General features: G+C 36.4%; 1 protein-coding gene across 1 annotated transcript in view; it reads left to right on the top strand.

Moving 5' to 3' along the window:
* HDAC9 (histone deacetylase 9) overlaps positions 1–19,244 on the top strand; it is a 582,041-nt gene that overhangs the window by 321,907 nt on the left and 240,890 nt on the right. The window contains exon 17 of the mRNA XM_007946059.2: positions 9,118–9,225. Coding sequence (XP_007944250.2) covers positions 9,118–9,225 — 108 coding nt within the window. The remainder of the gene's footprint in view (positions 1–9,117; positions 9,226–19,244) is intronic.

Here is a 19,244-nt window from a genome sequence, read left to right as displayed (position 1 = left end):
AAAAAAAAAAAAAGAAGAAGGAGGTGGGGACCAGGTTTGCTGGTCCAATAGAGCCTGGTGGAACCACTGAGACTATGGCCCCTAGCTGCCCTTTAGGTCTGGAATTGAACCCACACCTATGGTTTCCAGCCAAACAAAATACAGGCATATGAGTTGAACATTTACCTCAAGTAGATAACTCCTTGGAGAGAACAATCATGGAAGAAAGAAGGGCTGCTTTTATGCACAGGGAGACAGCTCAGGGGGCAGGAGTGTATGGAGGAATGGACACTGGGAGAAGGTAACTATTGGGAGGAAGTGGGAGGGGAGCTGTTGCATTGTGGTAAACTGTGGTCAATGACATGAGACAAAGTGCATGTGAACAGCTGTATGAAAAGTGAATTTGCTCTGTAAATCTTCACCCAAATCACACACACACACACAAAAAAGATAGAATGGACTGTTCTAAATTTGGGAAGAACACTATAAATCACAGGATAACCTCAAAGAAAAGTGATAAACCTTCACATCAAAAAACAGGACCAGCATAAATATTCAGCAAATACTAAAACAACAGCAACAAAGGAAGTGATAACACAATTCATAAACAAAATGAGCTCAACATACAAAATTATAGGGAACAAAGAAATCGACACCACGAAAAAGCACATAACAAAAATGACAGCAACAAATTCATATTTGCTGATATTTACATATCTGGCAAGGGATTTATCTCTAAGATTTATAGTGGAAGAGTGGATGACCAAACTATAGTACATACACATAATAGAATGCTCTGCAGTACTAAAGAGTAATGTACAGTCTGCAAAACACTGCATAATATGGATGAACTTGGAGGACATCATGCTGAGTGAAATAAGTCAATCACAGAAGGACAAATATAGTACAAGTTCGTTGTTGTGGAGGGTCAAGGAAAGGTTTATATATAGAGGGAACCTTTCTTGGTTGCCAGAGTTGGGAGGGGAGGGAAGGGAACACTTCAAAAAAAAAAAAAAAAAAAAGCATTGACTCATGTCACTTTAGTTTTGTGTATTTGACTGTACATAAATTATATTTCAATAAAATGCATATTTTTAAAAAAGAAGTATTTTGGGAGAAGGTAATTGCTATTACTATTTTAAGAAACTTTAAATGACACAATAATGTATATTATTGATATACAGATGTATTTATCGACCATTGACTTACTTACCACACTGTCCTTTTTTTCACACTTCATGTCATGCATGTATTTTGCTGTCTATTTTAATGTGATCATTCTCACAGTGAAAAATACGAAGACTAAGTAAAAACAGAAGGTTATGAGGTACTTACCCAGAAGGTTTGCAGTACAGAGCCTTCTGAATAAGGAACTTTATTCAGGAAATGCCTTTATGTTCTTGCAAATTCTGAGTCTGTCATTGTTTCTTATCATTTATAGTCATGTTCCTAATATACAGTGGAATAAAGAACCTGAAAGCAATGCTTTTTACAATGTTATTCTGAACTCTTGGCTACGTGGAATCAATGTTTTGAGAGAAGTGAACATTTAAAAGAGTGAGCACACAGAAATGGTGCTTTCATATTTCTGCTTGACAAAAATGAGTCATGGCTGCCCAAAGGCAGCAGGCTCTCCATGTTTTCCCAGCCTGCCATGGCTGCAGAGACCAAACCAACACTCATCAACAACCATTTCTCAAGGATCTAACTTTAAAAGGTAGAAATTCCTCTATTTCTTTGTGTACATACCCATAACCATGTGATGTCCCTTGATCTTTCAATTTCACCACTAATATTACATCATTATATCTTTTTGGAAACCATGAAAATAAATTGCACTCCTTTTTTCTCTGATGTATTAAAGAAAAATAAGTTGAGATTGGAGCAGAAAATTTGGAAGAACCCTGAAAGGTTTTTCCTGGCTCTTTCGCTAACATTTGTGAAACTTAAGAAACTTAAAAGGGCAGAACAATGCTTCTTAATAACTTTACAACAAAGTTGGCTCTGTTCAGTTCTCAGAATTAGATAAATTCAGGAAAAGGACAATGTTGATAAAAATTATTCTTGGTTGTATTCCAAACATTATAGAATAAAAAAGAGCAAGGAACAAAGCACAATTTAAAAAAATAATTTAAAAAAATAGCATATTTCTCCGTTTTTTTCTTACTTTCCTCTCTCTCTCTCTCTTTTCTCTTTTTGCTTCTCCTTCCTTCTTTCTCTCTTTTTTTCTATTCTCTCCCCAGCTATATCCCATTAAAGGATTTAAATCAGCTTCCAATAGTAAACAAATAAACATGAACTTTTTTTTTTTTTTAAGTATAGTTGGTATAATTTTTCAGATGTACAAGTTCATTGACACCAGGGATGAGAATATACAAAGTACACACTGTAGTAGCCATCGTTTTGCTAGAGGGGAACTGCAAATGGTATAGGATTCCTGGTTGCCAATATGAAGAAAGGAACACAGTTATTTATACAATTATCAATAATTCTAGAGCAGAATTTCTCACGTTAACATCATTGATGTTTTGGACTATGTGGTCCTTTATTGGGGCGCTGTCCTGTGCATTTTAGGATGTTTAGCGGTGCATCTGGCTTCTACTCGACGGCAGTTTGTAATACCTTTACCTCTGTCTTAATCACCAAAAATGTTTCTAGACATTGCCAAATGTCCCCTAAGAGGAGGTAACTCCCACTGAGAAGCCCCCTCTAGAATAATGCCACTCTTATAGGGTAATGCCAAATGGATTATAAAACTCAGTAAATGCCCAACTAGCCAAGATACAAATTGTAACATTGAAATTATTTTTTTACACTTCATGTCATGCATGTATTTTGTTGTCTGTTTTGATATGATCATTCTCACAGTGAATAGGAAGACTAGCATAGTGCTCAAGGCACTTGACTGCTAACCAGAAGGCTGGCAATTCAAACCCACCAGTCATTCCTTGGAAGGAAGGTTGGGCAATCTACTTTTGTAGTAATACTGCCTCGGAAACCTGAAGAGGTGTCACTATGCGTAGGGTCTGACATGACGGCACATAACAACAACAAGTAAAAACTGAAGGTTACTAGGTACTTACCCAGAAGGTTTGCAGTACAGAGCCTTCTGAATAAGGAAGTTTATTCAGGAAATGCCTTCGAGTTCTTGCAAATATATATATATTTGTATATATATAAATTTTACCCTAGTAGAAGTTCACTACTTTTAAAGACAAAATATTCATGTGGGTCTTAACATCCACCTAGCTAATTGATTTAATTATGAAAATCTTTTATTATACAAGTATGATTAAAATCTTTCAATTTTTTAAAAAATTTAGAATTAGATTTTTTTCACTAGAATAAAAATAAATATAAGGTAAGACATCATACTGTTTTTTCCCTCAGTTCTTATCCTAACTCCACTAACTACTAGTTAAATAACCTCTCTGAATCACATGCATAAAACACTTTAATAATAGCATCTGTGTCAATGGTTATTATAAGAATTATATGAGTTAATATAGCCAAAGAGCTTTACCCTGTGCCTAGTTTTTAGTAAGTATTCAAAAATTGTTCAGTGATAGCTATTATAAAACTCATTATTGTTATTATTTACAAATAACAAAGAACAGGAATTAATAAAGTAAAGGAATTGATAATAAAACTGAAAACGTTAATTGTCTGTACTATTTTTCTAGTGCTTTCTCTGTACATATTCTGAATTGCATTCTGCCAGACTTTGAGTGAATGAGATCATGTTTCTACTACTCATGTTCACATAATAATTCTCATTTTCTTTTGGTAACAATAAGAGAGATTGCAACATGTTTTTCTTCTTTTGAAAGTGTATAGTATTATCTAGTGGCTAAGGCACTTGACTGCTAACCAGAAGGCGGTTCAAACCCACCAGCCACTCCTCGGAAGGAAGGTTGGGCAATCCTACTTCCGTAGTGATACTGCCTCGGAAACCCAAGGAGGGGTTGCTATGAGTCGGGGCCGACTCAACGGCAAATAACAACAACAACAACAACAACAACTTTGTATAAATAGACATGTAACTAGTATTTTTTAGCCCTCATTCTCCCTTTTCTTCTTTTTTTCCATGGCTCTGTAGAGAGACCGTCTTCCTCATTATTTCAGGACCTTCAGATGATGACTGATATGAAAAGTTGCCATGTACTTCTGGATTGCAGAACTGTTTTGTTTCCATCTCTCTTTCTTCCCTACTTCCTTCCCTTGTATTTTTGCTCCTTTTGTTCCTCATGATATGCTCTGCTGGCCACGGCTTAATGTCTGCTACTAATGTTCTGAGGTCTTCACGTTGCCATTTGCTGTGGATGTCCTGAAGTCTACAGGGAAGTGGGGAGGGAATATGCCTCTTTCCAATTAATACCACAGTATTACAGCTTCCTTCCCATTGTTTTACAGAATTTTAACTGTATTGTCTATTTCAGTTTTTACTTACAACCTTTTATATTTCTCTGCCCCTTTATACCCTACTTAATAGACTTGAGTTTCAGGAATATGGACTGAGAGGATCTCGGTAACAGACACTCTATTGCCTTCAAAATTGTACCTTGTCCTCTGATTATTCAGTCTTCCTGATGGACAAAGCTTTTATGACCCTCTACTCTAAAGTGTATTCCTACCTTAACATCCCAGCTTTACTCATTTTCTCACATGAATAGACTTTCTCTTGGCCAACCCCACCTGGCATGCACAGATATTTATGCACATATGTTAGGTTCAGCTCCTCCTACGTATTTATAAAGCAAGTTGAACATTTTGAGGACAATTTAAGGTTTGTTAGATTTTAATTCTGGCAATAAAACAAGGCTTCTGTGGACACATGACTCAACAGACTACTAAAGTTGAGTCAATGTTTCTGTATTAATTACATTGTCAGAAACATTTGAAAGGTAAAAGCATACTACTTTTTAGAATGTTATAAAATGAAAGCTTGGTAAATTCTGAGCAGTTCAGTAAGTTGGGTATTGCATTAATTCTAAAACTCAATATTATCAACCAGCCAGGTATGCAGCATATCCTTGGGACCTTCTGAGCAGAGTGCTGGCTAGGTTTTTTTCCCCCTGTCACCCAGAAGAGTAATTACAGACATTAAAAGGGAGATACAAAATTACCCATGCTCATTCAGATATGTGATGAATATATAGTTTCTTTTTTTCTCCCAATTACAGTGATCTACTTCACAATGAACATGTATCAGTTGGGCAATCTACTTCCGTAGTGATACTGCCTCGGAAACCCAAAGAGTGGTAGCTGAGTTGGGTCCGACTCGACAGCAAATAACAACAACAAAACAGTTTAAAAATTGTTTCTTCAAATATCAATTTATTGTTGGATTCAGTTATTTTAGGTAATTGCTCTGTTTCTCAGAGTCCTCTCCCAACACGGAGAAGTAGAGATGTGAAGGAGTTTATGGATATTTGTGTTGTCCTTCGGACACTCAGGTTTCCATGGCAACATGCCTGGTCCACCTGGTTGCTCCTGATCTTCCAACATTGGAAACTGAGTTTGACAGCTTATTATCTCCTAATTTCTGCTTTCCTTGTGAGCCTGGTGGGGCTCTTGGACTTAGTTAGCCTCACTTCAGCTCTCCCTCATATTGGGGGTCTACCTGAACTTATGCCATGAACTCCATTTGGTTCCAACCCCAATTAGTCCATTTCATAGACTCCCCCCATTGTACATCCTTGGAAGGTTGAAACTTGAGGCTTTCATTCACATCAAACAGAAACCAAGACCATCTTAGGAATGCTTCATTCTGGACTTCCATTCACCTCTTCACAGGTTAATGTAGATGAGGACTGAAAACAAAAAACAAACAAAAAACCCAAATGTGAATCACAGCAAGGCCTCTTACAGGTTTCTCAATTTACCAAAAAGATTTTCCTCTTTGTGAATGTTGGCTCACATATCACTGTTTACTGCCTCTCTTTCCGGCATACTTCTTTGGTCTGCCTCTTACCAGTATCTCAGGCCAAGATGAGGGAGTTAATTGACTTTTTTTTTTCTTTGTATCATATCCTATCTATAGGGTAGGTCAGTAACCCCATGTCTGGCTATCACATGTAGAAAGATCTATTCTCTGGATATTATTCACAGAGGCAATTAACAGTGGGCTTCTGATGCTATCATTAATATAGGGCTATGATCTGAGACCACCAGACTTAATCCTTGATATATAAATGAATTTGGAAGAGAATTCCTGTTCATTTGTTGATTTTTATGGCTATTGATGCAAACGGAAGGAAGATGGGGCAATCTACTTCCGTAGTGATACTGCCTCGGAAACCCAAGGAGGGGTCGCTATGAGTCGGGTCCAACTCGGTGGCACATAACAACAACAACAACAACATTGATGCAAAATATTATTTTGAACATCAATAGCATTATCTTTCCATTGCTTCTGTCACAATCTTAATATCCCTTTTGGCTCATGTGCCACCATCCGCAAACACACACACACACACACACTCATACACCTCAGGTGAAAGGACAGATCAAGGAGAAGTTCATATGCATGGACAGAAAATTATAAAAGCACATAAATATTTTATTTATGTGTTTAAGTATTTATTTACAACATATTCTAAAGTCAGGTTAAAGGCGTTTTGAATTATATGTGGTTTTGAGTCACTCTTTAGGAATTATTTTACCTTTGCTTGCTTTCCCCATAACTTTAAATCTGATTAGTGTTAGTTTTTCTAGGGCTCCTGTAGTTGTGTAATGATGTAAAACCTGTTGGTGTTGAATCGATTCCAACTCATAGTGACTCTGTAAGGAGAGAGTAAAACTGCCACATAGGGTTTCCAAGACTGGAAATCTTTATAGAAGCAGACTGCCACATCTTTCTCCAGCAAAGAGGCTGGTAGTTTAGAACTGCTGATCTTTCGGTTAGCAGCCAAATGCTCAACCAATGTGTAACCAGGACTGGTTAAAAATGATGCTACATAATCCAAGTGTTGTTTTTAACATTCAAGTTCAAATAACTACTTACTTGGCTCAGTAAAAAAATAAAACTTTTAGTTTTGAAGACCCAGTGTGTATGTAACTGACAGCTTCACATTTTAGCTGATAATGTTGGCTATGTTGGTGACTGTGACATTTACTCATTGCCATCAAGTTGGATCCGACCCATAGCAACCCCACCTTGGGTTTCTGAGGCAGTATTACTACAGAAGTAGATTGTCCCATCTTCCTTCTGCGGAGTGGCTGGTGGGTTTGAACCACTAGCCTTCTGGGTAGCGGTCAAGCGCCTTAGGCACTTAACCTTTTAGTTGCTATCTGAAAGGTCAATTGTAAGAACTTACCCAATGGCTCTGTACGAAAAAGACCTGGTGATCTGTTCTCATAAAGATTACAGCCTAGAAAACTCTATGGGGCTGTTCTACTTTATCACATGGGGTTACTATGAGTCAAAATTGACTCAATAACACCTAACAACAACACCATGACACGGGTTAAATATTTTTCGAAATAGACTAAAATGTATGGAGTATGATAGAAAGATATATGCAGTCAGGGTCAGAAGCTCTGTGTGATGGTGCTTGGACCAGCTGACCAACCTCTCTAACCCACAATGTGCTCATTCAGTAGACACTGATGAGACCCCTACTATGTGCTTTATATTACAAAATGAGTACAATAGTCAAAATGGTAGTAGCTAACTTTGGCTTGTCAGTTACTCATTTAATCCACACCAAAATTATATGTAACTGGTACTTTTTAAAAATCCCAATTTCATGGACAAGGGAACTGAGACAGAGAAGTTATATAAATTGCCCAAGGTTGCTCAGGTTTTTAGTCTTGAAACTACTGGTGGAGCCCAGCAGTTTGACTCTAGAACCTTCTCTCTTCACCACCATGCTAATGTTAAGAAGATTTAATTTTATGTTTATTTATTTAGTTAGTTTAGATAACATTTAAATTGCTAAGGATCTCATGAACAAAGGCATGTGAAAATGCTTAGGAAACTGTTTAGTATTTTATAAATATGTGTTATTGTTATTTACTGCATGTGTTACTGTGCCTAGACCTCTTGCATTTAATTTATATTTCAAAAAATACTTGTATTTTGTATTTTCCCCCACTTAACCCATTTGGAAAGTCCTGATATTTGCAATCATAAAATTGTTGCTGCATTTCTTAGTGCTCCAAGTAACTATATGCCCTAAAATTAGTTACTTCTAACATCTGATCCCATTATTTTTTATTATGAAATATTGTGTAATAAAAATATGTAGTATATGATAACTATAAACCACTACAATTACACAATTCATGTCCTTGTATATTTGTGCTCTTAACTGCATGCATGGAAAAGAGTAAACAGCATTTTATTAAAGAAGATGTGAAAGAATATTGGTAACATGCTTTGTTTTGGTAATAATGTTCTCTCTTGTAGAAGCAACTATGTATTTTACTGGCCAATCCACTTTTAATCATGCCAGTATGCGCTGTATCCAGCTGCCAACTGACACTCTAAGTTAGAAATTTTAAATTTCCACTCTGAAAATCAAATTGCTCCTTGCAATTTAATATTGTTAATGTTTTAAGAGAGGACCACACACTCTGTGGATTTAGTTGGAGAACCTGAACTGTGGCTGCTACTTCCTGTTCACTGACTGCTACTGCTACCTGTTTAATAATTGTCTTTGGCTCCCTGTAAACCTGCAGCCAGAAAGGTATTTGAATTTTCCCCCTCTAGCACTTGCAAATCCGATTTTTATGTATAGCTAAGTGCTCTTAGCTTTTGCTCTATCTACTACTTGTGCCTGGTTTCTAGCAGGCCTGTAACTAAGCCAGATCCGGCCTATGTAATGCTGTTTGTAATGAGAAATCTAAACAGGGAATGGCAGTGAGGCATGGCAGGAATGTGTTTCCATTGGAGAAGTCAGTGTAGAGAAAAAGTATAAGCAAAGCCATGTCCAGAAGGCCTTTTCAGCTGGCCAAGGCGGAAGACTAATGTTATTGTACATAGGCTGTTACCCTGCCAGCCCTCCCTCACAGATTTGCTTTCTCTCTCCCTTCCTTTCCTCAATACTCCCCTCCCCCTCCCTCCTCCCTTCACCTCTTCCCTCTCTTTCTCCTCCCTCTCTCTTTCTTCGGGCTCTGGGACTGTTTGCTCAGGTGGACAGTGACACCATTTGGAATGAGCTGCACTCGTCCGGTGCTGCACGCATGGCTGTTGGCTGTGTCATCGAGCTGGCTTCCAAAGTGGCCTCAGGAGAGCTGAAGGTGAGGTCTGGGTTGCATTAAGTGTGGGAAATCCAGAGAAGAAGCTGAAACAGAGATGTTGTTGTTTGGGAATTGTGGGGAGTGTGGTGTGGTAATAAAAGGAAAAAGGCGGAGAGAATGGGGCAGGGAGATGGCCACTAAGGTGTGATAAGAACTTGTCTGTAGGTAGGTAGTAGCTGACCCTGCTCTTCAAGCCCTCCTCATGCCAGGAAACTCTGTGGTTAGGGTTCTCTGGTGAGTTTTTAAGAGCATAAAGATGGTGAGCAAAGCTATGGCCCAGGTTACAGATACCCTGAGTATATACATATCTGTCATGCTGTCCTGGGATTCTCTTTTGAAGCAACTTAAAAAATGATTAGTGTGTATAAGCTCAAAATACCACCCAGAGAGAGGTGGTGGGGAGGGGGGAGAAGGAGAAAGGTAAATACCAGACGGGAAGAATTGGGAGGAAGAAGGAAATTGTTGATTAGGAGGGTAATGATCCAGAGTATGTTTTTCCATGAAAGAACTTCAAAAATGAACTATGCTTTATTGTTCTTTTCTTTTTACGGTCTCTTCTTTTCTACATCATATGAAAAGAACAATGTACAAACCCCAGTGTTCCCTAGTCTAAACAATTTATAAAAGCCAGAGACTTGACAGACGTTGACATTTTATTTGGTATTTTAACAGTGCTATTTAAAGGTATGCCATGTGTGGCTTGAATGCAGTTACCCCAATAAACTTTGTTGGTGCTAACATGACTTTTTAATACACTGGTTCACACACTTCATAATGCAGTCTGAGTGGTGATTGATTTGGTATTTTTAGCAATTGTGGGGCTTAAGGGAAATATATCATGACCAACAACATATGCACTGTGAGTTTTGTTAATCTAAAATAAAATCTAATTAGGAGTATTTTTCTTTGTGTCTAATGAATTTTTATTCAATTACACCTGACTGTTCCACTTGTGATTAAATATGCAGGGTAGGACTGTGCACTTTATAATGCGATCCCTGTCCCAGAAGCCTTTGCTCTAACTATTAAATTCCCTTTCTTCTTAAAGAAGTCAGAACATACAGAAACATTTTAATAAGGCTGGGCATATTTAGAAAACTAGATGTGCCTTATGTCCTGTTGACAGGATCAGCCTCAAGACATTAATTATTCATCTCATGGGATCAAAGCGGCTTCTAATGTGGTGCTTACTATTCAGTCTTTATCTTTTATAACAAATGATTGAAAAGTGGAAAGAAATCAGCCTTCTGGAGAGCTTTCCTTGTCTCCCAGTAACACTTTAGGAATACCTCTTCCTGTTTGAGTGATATCATTTGTAGTACTAGAATAAACTGATGTTTTAAAAGAATGGCATTTGAGGATCTTGCTTTCAAAAGAATTCAAATGACAGGCAAAAGCAGGCCACAATATTATAATTTTTAAAAGATAATGAAGATAATGCTGACACAGTCCCATTTGATAATAATAAAATCTATTATGTTATCACTGACAATTTATGATTGTTAGAAATATGTAGAAATGTAATCAATAATTCAGAATCCTCAAGTAAAATGCCCACACATTACTTAACAGTAGTAAAATCATCATCATTATTCTTTCACTCTGTGTAGCATTGCCATATACAAGTATTAAAAGAGTTGAACAAAAACCTAATTCTCTTTTTAGAAGTAAGCAATTTAAAAGTCAAGTACACTATGTATATAGTGGACAAGGTGTCCACAGTTGTGCTAATATTGGGTTAGAACAAAAAATTGGACAAATGCTCTCACCTTCCCATGGTCTAGGAATTAGCAGGTATGGTTAAAAAAAAAAAAGAAGAAGAAAGAGGGAGAGCTCTGGTGGTTTAGTGCCTAAGACATTTGACTGCTAACTCCTCAGAAGGAAGATTGGGCAATCTACTTCCATAGTGATGCCACCTCGGAAACCTAAGGAGGGGTCACACTATGAGTCAGGATCAACTCAATGGCAGTGAGTTTGGTTTTTTGTTTTGTTTTGTTTTTTGGTTAAAAAGAAAATAGCAGAAAAGAAATAGTCTATGAATCATAAAGCCCTAGTTCAGCCTCTTCCCCTTGTGTACTGTATCTTGTGAAGTAAATCACTTAATTTCTCTGAGCCTCAGTTTTCTGTTCTGCAAAATGAACAAGGTGGAATTTCTGATGTTGACAATTCCCTTGGTACTGGTATTCTGAGCTATTGTGTATTATGCAGATTTGATTCTCAGTTATGTACACTATGTCATCCCACATGTATATCAAAAAACTAATTGCAGCTAACTTTGACAAACATTCCAGATTTTGCAATCTATATATCTTTCTCATTGTCAAGTTCAGTACAAAAGTCCAAGACAAGCAGACCAGCACAGAGGCACCAGTGTTGACATGACAGCTCAAAAGACTGAGTTCTTTAGTTTATAATAATTTGAACATAAATTTGAAACTCATGGAATAAGATCTCCTTATTCCATGAGTGCTTTGTGAAAAGGCTAACACAAATGATTCAGAGGCACAGTAAAAAACTGAGGTATGAAGATGTTTAAAGAACCTTAGCCAACCAAAATTATGTTACTCAGTGTCTACCTGCCTGTCCCAGACTTCACAGTGATGGAGACTGATGCACCTGCTGGCCAGGAACATTATGACACATGGCTTGTGAATTCCCCTCATTTGGTTCTCCAGAAAGAAAATAGGGAAATTTATTCTCAGATTTTAGTGTTATGGTCTGAATTGTGTCTCCCAAAGGGGCGTGTTGAGTCCTAACCTATAAACCCATGACTGTAAATAGATCTATGGAAGTAGCCTTTCTATTTTGTTACATTAATGAGATGATAGTGAAATAGAGTAATCTCCAAACTTCTGAGTGTGTCATAAAAAGTTAAAACAGACATGGAGAGACACACTTACAGAATGAAGACAGATGTCATGTGAGAACCTATCTACAAGTGAAGGGTCATCAAGGATTTCTAGCAGAGACCAGAAACCAGGAAAAACGCCGACAGAAAAAATCAACATAGCTGAGATGCTGATTTGGACTTTTCTCCTCCAAAACTGTGAGAAAATGAATTTCTGTTCTTTAGAGCTACTACTTGTGGTATTTTTTGATGTTATTACTTACCGTCTTACAGTAAATAATAAAAGATGTAAAAAAAGAACATTTTACCATTTTATTTGTTCCTTTTCTTCATTGACATTCAGTTCTCAAATGCTCTACCCTTTTCTCTGAGTAAATCAATAACTTATTTCGCATATTAAAATGTTGCTATTTATAGTAATGCACTAATTTTGATCAGAAAATAGAAACTAATTAAGAGTATGATTTCAAATTGGATAGAACTGGAAGAAATTATAAAGTATGAGATGGGAGACAGCTGGATGATGGTCATAAAAGATGTGGACCTAAGAGCTGAGGGGAATGCACCAAAAAGGAAAATACCAATTAAAAAATTCAATGATTTGGGACTTTTGGTTGATGCTGAACTTGACTAAGACAAGTCACCTAACTCTTGACAGGTTCTAGCCTTCCCTTCCTAGAGTTACTGGTAACATGATGGAATTAAAAGATCAAGCCAGGTATATGAAATGGATTTAATGTTGATGCTTAAATAGATGTGTGTAGCAAGGTATAGAAATACACTGGTGTAATTTGTATATACTTTGTGGAACCTTTTGAAAACTATGGGGCTTCTAAGCTCTCAACAAGTTATAAAAAATGCCAACACAAATGGAAATTCCTTGAATCTACAGATGCCTAAATTGTCTATTTCTCAGACAGGAAGCAAAAGCCAAAGCAGTGCTGTCAAAGGCCTGTGCAATTACTACAAGTGTGTACTACCATATAAACAGAGTCCCTTGAACTTACTGATTTCAGACATTTAAGGAAATCTCTATCAAATCATTAGCTGACCACTAAGCTAATCAAGCAAATATTTCCGTGGCCACACTCAGCACAAAATATAGAATCTGTTCATAAAAGTCAAGAAACAAACAAAAAAATCACAAAGAATAACAACACAAAATCCTAGAGAGGAAGATAATTTGATTTTTAGACTTGCCCCATTGTATTATTTTAAATGTCTAATTTTAAAAAAGATAGGAGACATGCAAAAGAATAAGAAAAGATGGCCTATAAACAAGGAAAAAAAACAGTCAATAGAAACAGTCCCAGAGGAAGCCAAATGTTGGACTTACTAGACAAATACTTTAAATCATATATTTTAAATATGTTCAAAGAAATGTTAAAAACCATGTCTAAAGAACTAAAGAAGAGTGGGATGACTAGTCTAAAGAACTAAAGAAGAGTGGGATGACTATATTCCAACAAATGGAGTATATGAAAGAGACAGAGATTATAAAAAAGAGTCAAATAGAAATTCTGGAATAGAAGAGTACAATAACTATATTGAGAAATTTACTAAAGTAGCTTAAAAGCAGATTTGAGCAGGCAGAAGAAAGAATCAATGAGTTTGAAGATACATCAATTGAAATTACATAGTCTGAGAAATAGAAAGGAAAGAGAATGGAGAAATATTACCATAGCTTTAGAGACTTGTGAAAACCACTAAGTGCACTAATATAAGCATAAGTGGAGTCCCAGAGGAAAAGGTAAGAAAGAAAAGGGCAGAAAGAATACTTGAAGAAATGATGACAGCAAACTTCCCAAATTTGATGGAAAAAAAATTAATCTACATATCCAAAAGCTGAAAGAACTCCAAGTCAGATAAACTCAGATACACATCCAGACAATAATAATCAAATTGTTGAAAGAAAAAGAGAATCTTGAAAGTAGCAAGGTGGAAGTAACATATCACCTAAAAGGGATCCTCTGTAAGACTAGCAGCTGGTTTCTCATCAGAAATCATGAATCCAGAAAGCAGCGTGATGGCATATTCAAAATGCTGAAAGACAGATTGTTGTACAAAAATTGTATATCTAGAAAAACTAGACTTTAAACATGAAAGATGGATTAAGGAATTCCCAAGTCAATAAAAAATGAGAGAATTAAGGCTGACAAACCTACTCTATAAGAAATACTAAAGGAAGTCTTTTAGGCTGAAATGAAAAGATGATAGACAGTAATTCAAATCTACATAAAGAAAGAAAGTACAAAAGTAAAAGTACCTACATATTTTGTGTGACTTTTTCTCTTCCCTGAACTATATAAAGCAATGGTTATACATCTATGTTGATGAGCATACAATATATAAAGATGTCATCTGCTTAACATTGAAAGCACAAAGTAGGGAACTTAAAATGGAGTTATAGGAGCAAAAGAAAGTTTTTGTACAAACTGAAATTACCAAAAAAAAAAAAAAAAAGAAAGAAACCTATTGCCTTTGAATTGATTCTAACTCCTAGCTACCCTATACGACAGAGTAGAACTTCCCCATAGGCTGTAAATCTTTACAGAAGCAGACTGCTTCATGTTTCTCTCATGGAGTAGCTGGTAAGTTCAAACTGCCGACCTTTTGGTTAGCAGCCAAATGCTTTAACCACTGTGTGTGTGTGTGTGTGGGGGGGGTCACAATGAATTGGAATCACCTTGATGGCAGTGGGTTTGGTTTTGGGTTTAATTTGTACATCACAGACAATTAATGAGATTGAGCGTTATTTTCTATTCAGATTTCTTCTAATGTGAAATGCCTTTTATGCCTTTTTCCTAATTTTACATTGAATTGTTTGTTTTCTTGTTATTTTTTATGGGATTTTAATATGTTCTGGATGACAAAACTCTGTCAGTTATGTGTCGCAAATATCTTCTCCCAGGTCATGGCTTAACTTTTCATTTTTAATAGTGTATTACAATAAGATGGAGTTAATTAATTTTCCTTCATTGTTATTCTATTTTGCATATTCTTCCACTTTCTTATTGTTCACTAGATCTTGACAATGTTGAGGACATAAAAAATTTTCTCATGTACTTTTTCAAGTTTTGTTTTTACACTTAAGTACAGAGTCCATCTGGAATTGTATTTTGTGTGTATGTGTGTGTGTGATACATGGTATGGAAACCATGTCTTCTGCTATTCCTGCACCTTTTTCATTTTTTTTTTTAATATGGCTGATCAATTTTCTCAACATGATTTCTTGATAATGCTATCATTGTTTTGTTCACTAATGTGCAATGTTACATGCCCAGATTTTATATGAGGGTTGGTCTGTTAATGGAATCTCTCTTGTACTCCATTGGCCTATTTGCCTATTTCTATGCCAGTGCCACATAGTAATTATTATTTTAACTTTATAAAACGTCCTGATTACCTAATAGGGTAAATACTTCCACTTTCTTATTGTTCACTACATCTCGACTTTGTTTTTGTACTTACATGTATAATTTAGACTCATTGTCGTTTGGCATGATACATCTTGTTAAAGTTTGTTTGATATTCCATTAAATGTATAGATAAGTTTGAGAGCAATTAACATCTTTAGAATATTGAGTCTATCTTTTGTTAACTATAGTGCAAGAGAAAGATGAGATAATATGCTTTTGTGAAGATTTTTGTTGTTATTGTTAGGTGCCATCATGTCAGTTTGAACTCACAGTGATCCTATGTACAACAGAATGAATCACTGCCAAGTCTTGTGACATCCTCATAGTCATTGCCATGCTTGAACCCATCACCACAGTCACTGTGTCAATCCATCTCCTTGAGGGTCTTTCCCTTTTGCACTGTCCCTCTACTTTACCAACCATGATATTCTTCCCTGGAAACTAGTCTCTTCTGACAACATGACCAAAGTATGTGAGACAAAGTCGACATGTCCGTTCTTGCTTCTAAGGAGCATTCTGGCTGCACTTCTTCCATTACTGATTTTTTTCATTCTTCTGACAGTTCATGGTATTTTCAATATTCTTCACCAACAATTCAAAGGCATCAATTCTTCAGTCTTTGTTATTCATTGTCCAACTCTCACAAGCATATGTTGTTGTTAGGTGCCATTAAGTCAGCTCCAACTCATAGCGACCCTATGTCCAACAGAACAAAACACGGCCCAGTCCTGCACAATTCTCACAATCCTTGCTATGATTAACCTCATCTTTGCAGCCAATGTGTCAATCCTTCTCATTCAGGGTCTTCTTTTTCATTGTCCCTCTGTTTTCCCAAGCATGATACCATTTTCCAGAGAATGGTTCCTCTGACAGCATGACCAAAGTAGGTGAAAGGAAGTCTGGCCATTCTTGCTTTCAAGGAGCATTCCAGCTGCACTTCTTCTAGGACGGATTTGTTCATTCTGCTGGCAATCCATGGTGTATTCAGTATTTTTCACCAACACCAAAATTCAAATGTATCAATTCCTCTTCAGTCTTCTTTATTTATTGTCCAGCTCTCACATGCATATGAAGACTGTTGAAAATACCATGGCTTGGGTCAGAGGTGCACCTTAGTTTCAGTCTGCAAAGATTTAAAGCCTCAGAAGCCCTATGGGGCATTCTGCACTGTCACTATGAATCAGAATTGAATTGATAACAGTGGGTTTGGGTTTTGGTTTTATATTATATCTTTTCATTTATTTATTTCTTTAGTCAAAACTCTTACCCAAGCATTATAATTTCTTAAAAGTCAAATAAGTTTTATATGTAATTTGACTTTAAAATCATGTAGACTTGATGTTCAGGAATATTGTTAATGACTGATTCAACTTCTTTCATGATTACGAGACTATTCAGAATTTTTAATTTTTGAGTCAACTTAAGAAAGTTTTATTTCTTATAGATATTTATCTTGGAGCTATGTTTTCAAAATACTTATACTGGGCAATCTACTTCCGTAAATATTTACAGCCTTGGAAACCCAATATGGGTCACTATGACTCAGAATTGAATCAATGGCAGTGCATTTGGTTTTTGGATGTTTTCAAAATACTTATATACATTTGTTCAGAGTATCATTTTTCAATCTTACGAATGTTTGCAGAAACCACAGTGTTGTATCCTTTTCATTCTCATAATGTTCATTTGTTTCTTCTTTTTTTTCATGGTAGAATAAACTTTAGGCCTTCAGATATTTATTTTTTTAATTTTACTAACTATTTTTGTTTGAATTATTTCCTTTCTTCAATTTCTGGGGGGACTTTTTACCTGTTTTAATTATTTCTTTTTATCTGTTTAATTCGTTCTTTTTTCAATCTACTTTTCTAATGTATTCCTACAGCTGTATATTGTTCTTTAGTTGCTATTTTAGTTACATTCATATGCTTTATACAAAATTTATGCTTTCAATAAAATTCATTTTAAAAACATCTTCTTTGTTATTTTTTTTTCACCCAGTAGTGTACTATGAATATGTTTTGAGATTTCCAGATGTATGTGTACTTTAGTTATGTTTTTGTTACTGATTTATAACTTAAATACTTTGTTTTCAGAGAATTTGTTTGGTATGATACAGATTCTTGGAAGTTTGTGAAACTTACTTTATTGCTCAGTATTCACGATATTTGTAAAATGTTTCTTGTGTCTTTGAATATATTCTGTACCCTACTGTTGTTCAGTGTAAAGTTCTATGTGTCAATTAGCGTAAGCTTATTAATAGTTTTTTCCCCAAAATATTCTACATTTTGCTGTATGATCTTTGCAGGATTCTGTAATGTCTACTTAAAAGAACTGTATTTAACTTTCTAGCAATCACAACGTTGTTGTTAGTTGCTATTGGGTCAATTCCCACTCATAGTAACTCCAAGTCTGCAGAATAGAACTGCTCCTTAGGGTTTTCAAGGTTGTGACCTTCCAGAAGCAGATCATCAGCCTGTCTTCAGAGACAACTCTTGTTGTTAGGTGTTGTCGAGTCGTTTCCGACTCATAGCAACCCTATGCACAGCAGAACAAAACACCGCCCAATGCCGCACCAGCTCCATGATCCTTGCTATACTTGAGCCCTTCGTCACAGCCACTGTGTCAATCCATCTTATTGAAGGCCTTCCCCTCTTTCGTTGACCCTCCACCTCACCAAGCATGACATCCTTCTTCAGGGAATGGTCCCTTCTGACAACATGACCAAAGTAGGTGAGATGAAGTCTGGCCATTCTCACTTACAAGGAGCATTTCGGGTGCACTTCCTTCAGGACAGATCTGTTAGGTTTTTTAGCAGTCCATGGTTTTGCCAGCACCACAATTCAAAAGCATCAACTCTTCTTCGGTTTTCCTTATTCATTGTCCAGCTCTCACATGCATATGAAGGGATTGAAAATATCATGGCCTGTGTCAGGCACACCTTAGTCCTCAAGGAGACATCTTTGCTCTTCGGCACTTGAAAGTGTTCCTTTGCAGCTGACTTGCCCAGTGCTATATGTTGTCTAATATCCTAACTGCTGCTTCCATTGGTGTCGATTATAGAACCAAGCAATGTGAATTCTTTGACAACCTCAATCTTTTCTCCATTTATCGTGATGCTGCTTATTGATCCAATTGTGAGGATTTTTGTTTTCTTTATATTGAGATGTAATCCATACTGCAGACTTTATTCTTCAATCTTCATCATCAAGTGCCTCAAGCCATCCTCACTTTCAGCAAGCAAAGTTGTGTCGTCAGCATATTGCAGGTTGTTAATGATTCTTCCTCCAATCCTGATGCCACATTTTTCTTCATATAGTCCATCTTCTTGGATTATTTACTCAGCATATAGATTGTATAAGTGTGGAGAAAGGATAAAAGCCTGATGCACTCCCTTCTTGATTTTTAGCCATGCAGTGTCCCCTTGTTCTGTTCGAACGACAGCCTCCTGGTCAATGTACAGGTTCTTTATGAGTACAATCAAGTGTTCAGGAATTCCCATTCTTCTCCATATTATCCACAATTTGTCATGATCCACACAATCAAATGCCTTTGTATAGTCAATAAAACACAAGTCAACATCTTTCTGGTATTCTTTGCCTTGAGCCAAGATCCATCTAACAGCAGCTATGATATCCCTTGTTCCATGTCCTCTTCTGAATCCAGCTTGCACCTCTGGAAGTTCTCTGTCAATATACTGCTGCAACTGTTTTTGAATTATCTTCAGTAAGAACTTACTTGTGTGAGATATTAAT

The sequence above is a fragment of the Orycteropus afer genome, unplaced genomic scaffold, assembly GCF_000298275.1.
Source record: "Orycteropus afer afer isolate SDZICR_OR568_19922 unplaced genomic scaffold, OryAfe1.0 scaffold00008, whole genome shotgun sequence".
NCBI lineage: Eukaryota > Metazoa > Chordata > Mammalia > Tubulidentata > Orycteropodidae > Orycteropus > Orycteropus afer.
This window is presented reverse-complemented; position numbering and strand designations above follow the sequence as displayed.